Source organism: Heptranchias perlo, chromosome 9 (genome assembly GCF_035084215.1).
Source record: "Heptranchias perlo isolate sHepPer1 chromosome 9, sHepPer1.hap1, whole genome shotgun sequence".
In the NCBI taxonomy this organism is placed as follows: Eukaryota; Metazoa; Chordata; class Chondrichthyes; order Hexanchiformes; family Hexanchidae; genus Heptranchias; species Heptranchias perlo.
Window position 1 is genome coordinate 21,226,065 of NC_090333.1, and position 13,124 is coordinate 21,239,188.

General features: G+C 37.7%; 1 protein-coding gene across 7 annotated transcripts in view; it reads left to right on the top strand.

The window, feature by feature from the left end:
- snx7 (sorting nexin 7) overlaps positions 1-13,124 on the top strand; it is a 62,629-nt gene that overhangs the window by 14,837 nt on the left and 34,668 nt on the right. For 5 of the 7 annotated variants that reach the window (XM_067989977.1, XM_067989978.1, XM_067989973.1 and 2 more), the window contains 4 exons: positions 240-422; positions 6,471-6,581; positions 9,190-9,354; positions 11,954-12,152. In XM_067989977.1, coding sequence (XP_067846078.1) covers positions 240-422; positions 6,471-6,581; positions 9,190-9,354; positions 11,954-12,152 — 658 coding nt within the window. The remainder of the gene's footprint in view (positions 1-239; positions 423-6,470; positions 6,582-9,189; positions 9,355-11,953; positions 12,153-13,124) is intronic. The other 2 variants (XM_067989975.1, XM_067989980.1) reach the window with 1 other exon arrangement.

Here is a 13,124-nt window from a genome sequence, read left to right on the forward strand (position 1 = left end):
TCATAAAATTCAATTCAAAACTTCGTAACACAAAGCTCCTGCATTGTACTTTTGTTCAAAGTACAGCACAATGCAAACTGGTACATTTGTTGAGTGAAATATTCAAGAATAATATCTTATAAGACCAGATCATACTTAAGTTCCACGTATGGCTTCATGTAAATACTGTTTATGCTATCTTATGCTAACATGATTTCTATTTAGAAGAGCAAGGACTATTGTGATCTATCTTCCAACAGGATGCCAGTTTCACCGATGCCAGTTCATTCAGTATCTCTATGCCGACTTCCCCTTCTTCCATGATCAATCAACACACTTTGGAAGATGAACCAGAGGGCAAAGATCTTTTTGTCACAGTAGATGACCCAGAAAATCACATCACAGCAATTGAAACCTTTGTCACTTACAGGATTACTGCAAAGGTAAAAAAAACCCGAATTTTTGATGAATGGAGTGGTCCGGTATTTAATTCAGTAAGCTGACAGTAATTTAATTATGGTAACATTTTGTTGTAATGTAATGAAGTTACAATTAAATCATAGTTTATTATGTGATGGACGATACCTGGCAAGTAACCACAAAATGTTCTGTGATACACTGGCTCTAGAATTCACCATTGCCAGGTCCAGAATCAATGGTGTGATCAGCTCATGACAAAGTATTTTCAGTATTCCATGGTGACCTGCTATGCTTTTGATTTCTGACCTGAAAATGCTGCCAAATCTGAATCCTTTTATCATTTTTCAATCCTTTATAATTTTTGTTTTGTTGGATACTTTTCACAAAAGATGATCACCAGATAGCGCTGTTAGTCAGGCATTTTGCATTGCTATGGTGAATTTCTTGGCCCTAAGTAGTCTTAAATTACACACATGCTCTTACTACGGTCCAAGTAACCCCACAAACTGCTATATTTGAATGTTATTCACTAGTGCACAGGCCCACTTTGATGCAACAGGGACTTTACCAGATACTAAATGCTTAAAATCTACAAATAACCAAATCTTTGTGTAAAGCTGTTGAAATTTCAGATACCATTCAAAATAACTTTGAGATTGAGCAAACTAGAATTGACGTTTTATCCTTCTGCGATTTCCTGGCTCCCCACCGCTCAAGCCAACACAAATACTAAATCTAGCACACTTATGGTATAATAGGATTGACTTAAAGTAAAACGAATAGAATAACTTTTAGTAATTAAAATATGTAAGATTTCATTTCAAGATCATTGGCAACAAGTTGGCAACAAGTCTTGTAGCCTAAACTCATTTTTATTATTAAAATCAATGGTGCTGTTTAATGTAAACAGTTGAACTGCAAATTTATAGCTGCCTTTGAAATGTAATTTTATCCAACAAAAAATGACCTTGTCCAGATGAGGTTTTATATATCATTTGTTATGCATGTGCGTTGACTTTGTTTTTGCTACCTGAGTTGGGATATTGAACCAAAAATTCCGATATCTAGCTTTGCTTTTATATTAGAAAATGTATAATGAAATTTGGGGTGCAATATGATGCAGTTTTATTACTTCCCTGAATACTGTAATTGAAAGTCCTATTTCGTATTTTGGTTTAATAGAAGTTAGGTGTCGTAGCTGCCTTATTTTTGTTAAGTGTTCACTTACTTGATAATTAATAGAAATGACATGAAATTTAGATATTGTTAGTGAGAAATTTGTCTTTCCCCAGTGTGCAGCTTTTTATTAATTTGTAAATAAAAAGAATTTGGTGATGAATTTTAACTTTTAAAAGGCACAGAATAATGACTTAACTCTTAAGCCTATCCAATTAAGAGTCTTCATGAAAATTAAGCAACAGAAATTGCTCCTTCGGTCTCTGATTTCAGCGTGGTTGACACTTAATGAAAAAGTTAACATGCTTTACGTGCAAAGTAATTAATGTAGTGAATCACTTCCTGCCCAGTAAGAGATTATTTTTCCAGTCACAGAACATTCATAGTACTTTCAGTTTGAATGTTCCTATACTACAATTGGGGAACCTTTTATATTATTAATTTAAGGATGCCTTGTTTTGACAAAAGTAGGATTTTGTGTCAAATATGATTCACTATTTTCCTTGGTTAGGGCATATGTGAAATTGCAGCATATGTACAAAAAAGTGTCTAATTTATGAGGAAATGAATAATGATGTTTCTTCGATATATAAATGGTGCCGGGAGTGGGAGATGGCTAATTTTTATTTTTGATGTTTGGTTAAAACAATGGCTTGTTCTGATTAAAATTGCTAGAACTTTAATGGTTTAATCTGCACCTAATGTATAGTACATTAAAAATGATGGTCCATCTGGTTTACCTTCAGGCTACCAGTCTTATTTTTCAGCTCAGTGACTGGGATCAGACTTGTTGAGAGCATCATTCTTAAGGTATCCCATATAGCAGCCAGAATTTTTGGTTCTCCTGTATGGATACATTTGAGACTATAGTCATTTTACTATAGTTTACTAGGGGCAGTGAGACTGGCTTTTGCTTAAAAGGAGTGAGGGTGGAAAAATTGAGCAACAGAAATTGGAAACTTGAACATTTGCAATATTGTGAGAAGCTTTATTAATAGAGTAATAGCAGTAATCCTCATTAGGATACTACTGAAAATCAGCTAAATTTGAAAAATCCACCAGTAAATGTCAAGAAAACATAGAGGAAACTATGCAGGGTTCCTGCTCTCTGTTGGGAACCTCCCTGAAAAAGTTCACAAAAGTAGATGCTAGTTTTGTGCTTAATGAAGAATGTGAACCAGCTGGATTAGCAAGTTAGGTGAATGCTCTGAAAGCTATTGAAAGGAATCTTGAAGTTTGAAAGGAAAGACTGCAAGCTGCAGAGAAAAGAGTGGAGGAAAAGAAGCACTGAAGTCTGTGGCACTGGAAAGGAATGAAGTCAGAAACATAAGTGGGTCAGCTATTGAAAAGATACAGCTAACTTAGCTAAATGATTTTGTTAGTAGGGAAACATTAAATAAATTGTATATGTCAGAAAGGGGAGAGATTCTGTCCTGATTTGAGTCTCTGGGCATAGAAGATTTAAACCCATCTACAATCCTGAGCAACCTAGAACTTTTGCAGTGAAACAATAAACCTTATTTCCTTACAGATCATCTTGTGCAATAAGAATGAATTGGACAATCTGGTTAACTAAAACAATGGAATTTTAATATTGAACTTCTCCAGACTTGTCAGCAGGGTTGATGTTAAGACAATTGGTTGGCAAGATGGGCAAGTTATACTAAGAGGTTGGGGGGGGGGGAACTGAAATTTTGGTTAAAATGATGTCCTAGTCCATGGGTTTAAATTGTAAGAAGCATGAGGGCAAATATAAATTGCTCGTTCTTTTGCTTGGTAAAGATAAGGTTATCTGGGATTCATCTATCTTGTAGAGAATGGAGTGATAAAACAATTTGTGCTGGAGATGATGGTATTTGAGGAGCGACAGCATCTTAGGTGGAAAGAAGACTTTAGTCAAATGAAACGATAATTTTTCAGACAGCTAATCAGAAATAGGTTCAAAGTTCAGTTCGCAGTTTTTTCTGACTGAGCTGTGAAAGGCAGATTGAATGGAGGTGCTGACTGTGAGTTTTTGCTGATATACGGTAGGGCCCAAACAGAAGTTGATTGCTGATGTCAGTGAGGCTGCACGAGGATTGTGAGGTGCATGAATTCCTGAGGGAATCATCAGGTATATACTTAGGTATATAATCAGGTTGTGCTAGTGAGAGGCATGCTGAGAAAAGGTGAGGAAATGAGCTTGGCCTGAATAGGAGTTCTGCATCGAGCCAGAGTGGGCCTAAATCTGCAAGATCAAACAGTTAAACGTATGCATGTTGACTATTGTTTTGAGAGGATTTGGGTAGATTCTACCAGCAAATGGCAATGGAGTTGTGAGCAGCCAACAAAATGAGATGGCAACTGAATGAATTTGTGGAGTTCAGCCTGTACTGAAGTTTGGTACAGAAGCATAGTTGGCTTAAAACTACTTTGCTATTTTAGTTTTCAAATCCTTTTATCCTGGTAGGACAGTGGAAACCTATGTTCTGCAAAACTTGCATGACATGACCTGGAATTCTTTGGATTGTCCAGGACAGTCTTAGGTGTAAGAAGTGTCTCCAGGTTAACTCGCTCAAACTCAAAAGCTACTGAGTTTGAGAGATGATTGGAATCGCTCTGCAAGGAAGAGTTTCTAGACCACACATTGCAAGAGGTGGTACCTCACAGCTTATGAGGAATAGTAAGGAAGGGAAGTTGGATACCATTGCCAGGAGAAAAGGAGGACTCCAGTAGAAATTATAAGCAGCGCCACGATAATGTGGAGCATGTGGTTATCTAAGGGGGGGAGAATTTGGCGTCGGAACGCAGTGGTAGTAGGATGTTGAGAGGACTAGCCATTCATTTCTTAAATGTGAGTCCTGAATGGTGTGTCACCTCCTAGGTGCCAAGGCAGATACATAATGGAACAAGTGCAGAAGCTCTTGGAAAAAGAGGGAGATCTGCCAGAAGTCATGGTTCATGTCAGAACCAACGGCATAGGGGAAGAATTCTCCTTGTTAGGAGAATTCCAGAAGTTAGGAGGGAGATTATGAAGCAGAATCCCAAAGGTAGTACTCTTGAAATTATCAACAGTGTAACACGCTAGCCAGTACATAAGCAGCCAGATTAACCAGGTAAGTGACTAGCTAGAGGCATAGTGTAGGAGGGAAGGGCTCAGATTCCTGTGGCAAAGGCACCAGTTATGGGGTAAACAGGAGCTATACCAAAGGGATGGCGTGCACCTAAACAGCTGCGACAATTCCCACAGGGAGGTTAACTGGAGCCTTTGGGAGGATAAAATAGATTGCTTGGAAGGGAAAGTTAGCTTTAGGTCTATAGGTAGTAAGGAAATAGAATGATTTGGATTGTAGAGCCACCAGAGGTGGGCATAGAACAGTTAGTGAAGGTTACTATTCAAAGGAAAATGGTACTAGAGAAGTTAAGGTAGGCAAATGACCAGGATCTGTTAGTTTACATCTGAGCATCCTTAGGGAAGTTAGGAAAAGTGGAGACTTCGATTATAATTTTCCAAAAGTCTAGGGAAAGGAAAATTGTGCAAGAGGAACAAGAATCTCTTGACCTGTTAAGGTTTGAGATGTTCCACTGGGGAGGTGTAGATTTGTAACATTACACAGATATTGGAAAATAAATGCTTCCTTCTTACAGGACCTAGTATTTGATATATACTTAGTACCAGAAACTGCTACTTTCAAGAAAATGATAGGTAAGTCAGTGAGGACACTTTTTAAAAAGAGAAAAGGGAGTGGAGTAGCTGCAGATCCACTAATTCTCCATGGATTGACAAACGCCCCGTACAGAATCTGATTGAGGAGGAAGAAAATGCAATATTTGCATTAAGATTAAATACTTCAAATAAGGAAAAGGTGAGAAATTACTGATGGCAATTTAAAGAACAATAGAATTCTGCTTAATCCAAGGAGTAGAGGAGATAGGTGGTTTAAGGCATTTAGAAAATTATATATTGTTTCTAACAGAAGGCAACCTGAGTTAGAGAAATTTCTTTATGGAGGAAAGGCAGGGTAGGTGCAGCTGGAGTTACTAAAAGTTTTTAAAACCCTCTGCTATTTTATTTAAAATGTGTAATTCATATTGCTTGATATGTCATTTGTTTGAATTAGCAGAAGTAGACTGTATTCCAGATGTGTTCTTGCTTGTTTTAGGTTATAATCAAATCCTTGATTTGCATCCCAGTACCCTAATTAGCCTTGTTGATCGCTTCTGGAAACTTTTAGTAAACAATTAATCGGGACATCTATATCCTTTCCTTTTCAACTTTTTCTAAAAAAAATACCCTTTCCCTTGTACTTATTTCAGGTGTTCGTAACCTTGTATTTATATGGACATTAAAATTTATCTGCCATCCTTTAGCCCCTCAATTTAATTGGTCCACACCTTTTTAAGTCCTATCGATATCTCATTAGTCTCATTGGTGTCAGCAATAAATTTATATTATTACCATATACAAGAAATGCAGTTTGTGTTCATACTATACAAGAAATGCAGTTCTTCACGTCATGTGTGAATAGTATGAATAGAAGGAGACCCAGCACAGATGTTTGCAGAGTTGTCACTTACCTTCCTCTAGCCAGAGTTTTTAGCATCACTTGCTTCATACAGCTAAACAAGTTTCAATCTGGTTTTCTAATTTGCTATTAATACTTGAGTTTTACTCATTTGGATAAGTATTATTTGTAATCTTACTAAGTGCCCTAAGTTCATCAGCTTATCTGTACAACATGATGATCTTCAGCCAATCGAACTAAAGAAGTCTTGGAACAGTTTGTGTTGCAATACCAGCAAGTATAAAAGGGCGTCTTTTGTAATGTAAAAAGTCTGTTATGTATTTGTCTGTTTCAAGATCATCTGTACTGTTAATCTATATATGTTCTTACTTAATACTATTTATTTTTCAGACCACTCGCAGTGAGTTTGACTCTTGTGAGTATGCAGTTCGTAGACGTTATCAAGATTTCTTGTGGCTAAAAGACAAACTTGAAGAAGCACATTCTACTTTGATTATTCCTGTACGTGTAACATCTTTTGGGAAATTCTCTTCCAAATTGTAGATATGCTTATACTTTAAGTATTTCATAGAATCATATTTCCAGAACATTTCCAAAAACATCTCTTTATATTAAAAATCTTGTCTGTGTGAACATATATGCTATGTGCTGCAATTGTATGGTCCTATTTTGTGTGCATGGGGGTAGAGAAACATGCATGTGAGAGCAGTCAAATCTCAAAATAAGAGTCCACTTTCTTCAACCAATCAGATCCCAGCGATCAGTGCTTCCAAGCTGTCTGTTAACCAATCGGATTCCAGAAATAGGAACCAAACACATCCCAGAACCATCTCTGGAGTGTCATATCTGATTGATTCAGTCACAAAAATGCGGATCTTATACACATTCTGTGACGAATAGCCACCATGACAGTTTGGCATGCACCCCACTGGCAATCTTTAAAAATAAACTTTATTATTTAATTAATGCATGACAAATGTAATGACTTACAAAAAAATCACAAACTTGTCTGTAAACTTCCCTTCCTAACTTCCGGTTATTCTGACCTGTTTCCCAGCCACCCACAAAATCAACAGGCTTGGCTCCGAGTACACCTTCCCCATCTGGTTGGACAGTAATACAATTGCACATGTCCTCGTACTCCGGGATTCAGCCCAAATTCACATCAGCTTTGAGAATGCATGCACATGCTGTCATTCATCCCGGTCTGTGCTTTCCACAACTGTCTGCTCCAGCCAGTCCTAGTGACTTTAGTCCTAAGAAAATAGTAACAAAGAGAAAAAGAGGGAGTGCAACAAAAACACTAGAGATTATAAAAGAGAAAGCATGACTACAACATACAAGAGATTAACAAGAAAAAGACGAATAGAGACAGGGACAGATTAACATAATTAGAAAAAGGATAATCACAGAGATAGAAAATAAACAGAATATCAGAAAGAAAGTAATTGAGGTACAGTAAGATAGTAACAGAAAAGCAGAGAAAAGAATCGAGTAGCATAGAGATGGGAATGCCACAGAGCAGTTCTTTCCAGCTGGCCCTCAAACCTTGAACTGGCTTTTGTGTCCTGGGCTACTTGAAGATGGTCACTTAAGCCATAACAGTGTTGGTGTCTGATCAGTTCTATTTGTTCCACAGATCATCAGTATTGATTCATCAAATCTATCAAACTTCTATAATCTCCTAGGGAAAGTTCTGTGAATTTTTTTTTCTAGATCCCCCCCCCCCCCCCCAAAGATCAAGCAAAACTTTGTGTGAATATCTGTTTAACCATGCTGAGCCTAATCCTGTCCTCAGCAGGTGTCTGCACAAGATGGTGAGCAAGACAGAGACCCCTGATTGATGTATTTTGTTTGCTATGTCTGCAGCACAACTATTGCTGTCTGGCTGAGATTTGCTAATGCAGCACAAATCAGTGACCGAATTTGGAATCTATGTGGTTTGTAATGCTCAATACCCCATTGTATGATGCAATTATTCATTGAGCCTTCAGGATGTTGTAAAAATTTATTGTCACAATGTACATTATTTATTAGACATGTAGATTTTAACAGTCAGAATATGGACCTGTGTACATGATCCTGAAAAGAAACAAACCTCTGATTTAAATCCTTGCCCTGCACTCTAATATCAGAGGTGTATTTTTGCATATTTGCAATGTTTTTATTTTCATGACATTGAAACCTTTTGTGATAGTTGAATACGAGCAGGAATTCTGAAGTGGAAAGCAATCAGTTATTGCCAGCTTAGTACCCCAATTGTCATCAATGGAAATGCCCAGCAGGTTTGTTTATGAAAAATGTTTAGCATGTCAGTCTGATTTGTGTGGAGCATGAATTTTATTTTCACTTTGGTTGCTTTACTGTTTGAGTCATATGCAATTTACACTCTTACTGTGGTTGAATCCATGAAGGATATCTCAATGATAGCATAATGTCACAAAGGTTATTTCACAACTATGAAAAGTGTAACTCCGTGATTTTCATGTTTTTCAAGCAAGCAGAATAACCCTTTGGTTACTCTTGGAATATTTTGCTTATTTCATGGACACGATTGCTATAATAAAAACAAATTTGCCATGGTCACACGTAGTGGGTAGATTTTTTAAAACAACATACTTTTTCTTGACTTTTTTGTGTTTCCTTCCCTCCATTACCCCCCTGAAGGTACAGAATTCACTGGAGAATGGTTTCATGGGTGAAAATCTCCATCGCTCATGTGAGCCTTGAAAATGATTGCCAGTGTGCTATTTGAGATTGGTTAAATTTCAAACCACTGAAAATACAAAGCTTGAACAGGATAACTGACCCATTGATATTAAATTTTACTAGAGTAAACTTTTTTTAGTCTCATGCTATTTTCAGCTAAAAATGGCGGTCATTCCCATAAATTAAATGCATTTGCTGTGTGTGTGTGTGTGTGTGTGTGTGTGTGTGTGTGTGTTTTATAGAAGCTCTAAGATCTGTTTTCTCAATATTCATTTTAATAAATCTTTGTGTGAATTTAAAAGTGTGAAAAATAAAACTATAACAGCACTGTAATTCATTGTGGATGTGTACTGTATCACTATACTAATACAACCATTTTTAATTTTCTCTTTTTGCTTAGCCATTGCCGGAGAAATTTGTAATGAGAGGGATGGTGGAACGCTTTAATGAAGATTTCATAGAAACGCGCAGGAAGGCACTACATAAATTTTTAAACAGAATTGCTGACCATTCTACTCTGTCTTTTAATGAGGACTTCAAAATATTTCTAACTGCACAGGCATGGGTAAAATCTATTCATATATATCCATTACAGTAGCAAAGAATAGGAAATATGTAACTGTGCTTTAACACAGATTTGCACAACGGTCAATTTTAATATGGAAAGTCATTATGAATTATTTAATGTGCAATAAAGTACATCTACATCAGGTGTTTTTAATATATCAAGCAATACTTGAATTATTACTTGCAATTGTTTCTCCAAACTGCCAGCCTGTTTTGATGAGTTTTGTTTGCTAGGTTTCATGATATGGCTGTATTTTTTTTCAGTGCTAACCCTTTCTATCCCTCTAGTGCTTAGTTTCATTGTGTTATAAGCACATGTCCAGTTATATGAACATACAAAAAATGAGGGATGGGAAAAGACTTATCCATCCAGCCTATCCCACACAAATGTGATGTCGTGTGCATTGCAATACATACACTCCCCACCCACCCATAGCCATGAAATCTCCTGGGAGAGGCAATAAACCAGATTAAAACTCTGGCCAGTTAGGGGAGAAAAATCTGGAAATTCCTCTCCGACCCTCTTAGGCATTCAAAACTGATCCAGAAGACCATTCTGTCCCTGATTAATGTTCTACAGTACCTCCCTCTCGTACGAGGTGATCTCCACCCCAGATAGAAGCAGGTCCAGCTCTCACTTGCAGGAACTCAACGAATCAGCGTTCACCGCACAAGCTGGGAGCCTGTTCCACACATCCACTATTCTCTGGAAAAAGAACCACCTCCTAACTTCTAACCTGGTTCTGCTTTTACGTAACTTGAGATTGTGACCTTGGTCATCCCTAACCAATTTAGTTGAAAAACTGTCTATACAAACACATTCTAGTCTTTTTCATCATCTTATAAACCTTGATCAGATCACCCCTAAGTCTACGCTTCTCTAAAATGTAGCAATCCACCTCTTTAAGTCTATTTTGGTAACTAAGAAGTTTTAAACTGGGAATTAATCTTGTGGCCCTCCTCTGCAACCTTTCCAAAGCCTCAGTATCACCCACCATGTGAGGAGACCAAAACTGGGCACAGTATTTTAACTGAGGCCTAACCAAGTTCTTGTACAAGGACAAAATAGTATGCATTGTATTATAGTGTATTGTCCTGTAAATACATCCTAGCACCCTATTCGCCCTAGCTATTGCTTCATGGCATTGGTCACGAACCTTTAGAGATTTGTGCACTAAATGTCCAGATCTCTTTCTTTCTCAATCAGCTTTAGTTCTTTTCCCTGAAGGGAGTATGTATATTCAGTATTTGCCTTGCCCACATACATAACACTGCACTTTTCTAAGTTAAACATTGTTTGCCAGTCTTGGGCCCAATCCCCAGTGCATCCAGATGCGCTTGTAGAATTAGAGGATCGTCTACGTCCTTCCCCTCGTAGATATCGTAGTATCATCTGCAAACTCAAGATACAGTTCTCCACAATTGTTAAATTTAATGGTAATGCAATTTTCTGGCACTGGTTGTTTTGACAATTTATGGGTTTCTCTGTTCTACATTGAGTGTTTTATGAAAGGAATCTGAAAATTTAGTAGAATAATTATGTTGCCCACCCTCAGATATCAGAATTAGGTGTCCGAATCTGGTGAGAAAGCATTTATATCCCACTTTTCTCAACCATAACAAAGAAACAAAACCGCATCCTTGCATCCCCCATTTGGGCCCTGACCTGCGCAGCAAGGGCTCTAGAACAAACACCATTAAGATGAACAACATGGGTACTCCTAATGTACTCTTCTGTGAAAGAATACAGAAAGGGTGAATGAAGTGGAGACCCAAGCATAAAAGTTCAGACTATATGGATGAAAGTCCTCCAAAATCCAAACCTCTGGTAAATGCGAAAAAGTATTCATTCTATCAAGCTTTCATCACTTTGACAGAGAAGGCAATATATGAACATGGTGATATCCTCAAATCACGAGCAAGACCACCAATGTATTATCTCTTCTGAACTAATGCTGATAAACTCTGAATAGAATCTTCTAAAGCCTGAGCCCAAGTTCCTTGGTAAAAATGTTTCTGGAATCATGCCAAGATGCAACAACTGCCTCCAAGAGAGGGGGAAAATTGCGGAAAAAATTTAAAATGTACGCTAACGATGGAGATGGGGCCACTGGCTTGTTATCCCTAAAAAGGAAATTAATGAGAACTATGCAAAAGCAAACATTGTTTTTAAATTTAGTGATTCTGAGACAATGCAGCTTTAGCATTTCTAATTTGTATGAATAACAGGATTTTACAGCACAGAAAGAGGCTATTTTACCGAAATTTCATCTTGCATCTATCTGCCAGATAGATCTACTTGTCTGTGTCCTCTTGAAGTCGCTTTCAGTCCTCTTTATAGTAAACACTGCTCCCTATTTTTGTGTCATCTGCATATTTCGGTACTGTAGCCCCTATAACCAAGTCCAGGTCATCAATAAATTTTGGTATTCTGAAAGTATTTGGAATGGAGTTTAAGGCTGCAACTAGATTTTGTGGTTCAGATTATATTACCTATGAACTCATCCGTTGCTTGTAATTTCCTCCTAGATATACAGTATATAATTATTTCCTTGTAGGTTATTCACTTTTATCTTTTTAAAATGTTTTTAATGCAGGAATTGACAGCTCACAAGAAACTTGGCCCAGGATTCATCAGTAAAATGGGAGAAACAGTCAGGGCTGTTGCTGGCACCGGTAGAAGTGTTAAGAATCGACCTGACGAATTCACAGCCATGAGTGACTACGTGGACATTTTCCGTCAGAAAATGAGAACATTGGATAAAATCAGCCAAAGGATTTTAAAGGAACTGAAAGGTTCGTAACTACAATCAGTTAATATTTTACTGGAGTTTAAATAATGGTAATCATATTCATAGTATCATAGTAATTACAGTACAGGAGGAGGCCATTCGGCTCGTCGTGCCTGTGCCGGCTCTTTGAAAGAGCTATCCAATTAGTCCCATTCCCCTGCTCTTTCCCCATAGCCCTGTAAATTTTTTCCCTTCAAGTATTTATCCAATTCCCTTTTGAAAGTTGCTATGGAATCTGCTTCCACCACCCTTTTAGGCAGTGCATTCCAGATCATTACAACTCGCTGCGTAAAGAGAAGGTTTCTTCATGTCGCTTCTGGCTATTTTGCTGATCACCTTAAATCTGTGTCCTCTGGTTACCGACCCTTCTGCCACTGGGAACAGTTTCTCTTTATTTAATCTATCAAAACCCTTCATGATCTTGAACACCTCTATCAAACCTCCCCTTAACCTTCTCTGTTCTAAGGAGAACAACCCCAGCTTCTCCAGTCTGTCCACATGACTGAAGTCCTTCACCCTGGTATCATTCTAGTACATCTCCTCTACACCCTCTCTAAGCCTTGACATCCTCCCTAAAGTGTGGTGCCCAGAATTGAACACGATACTCCAGCTGAGACCTAACCAATGTTTTATAAAGGTTTAGCATAACTTCCTTGCTTTTGTACTCTGTATCTCTATTAATAAAGCCCAGGATCCCATATGCTTTTTTAACAGCCTTCTCAACTTGCCCTTCCACCTTCAAAGATTTGTGTATATGCACCCTCAGGTCTCTCTGTTCCTGCACTCTCTTTAAAATTGTACCATTTAGTTTATATTGCCTGTCCTTGTTCTTCCTACCAAAATGCATCACTTCACATTTCTCTGCGTTAAATTTCATCTGCCATGTGTCTGCTCATTTTCACCAGTCTGTCTATGCCCTCCTGAAATCTGATACTATTCTGCACATTGTTTACTACATTTCCGAGTTTCGTGTCAT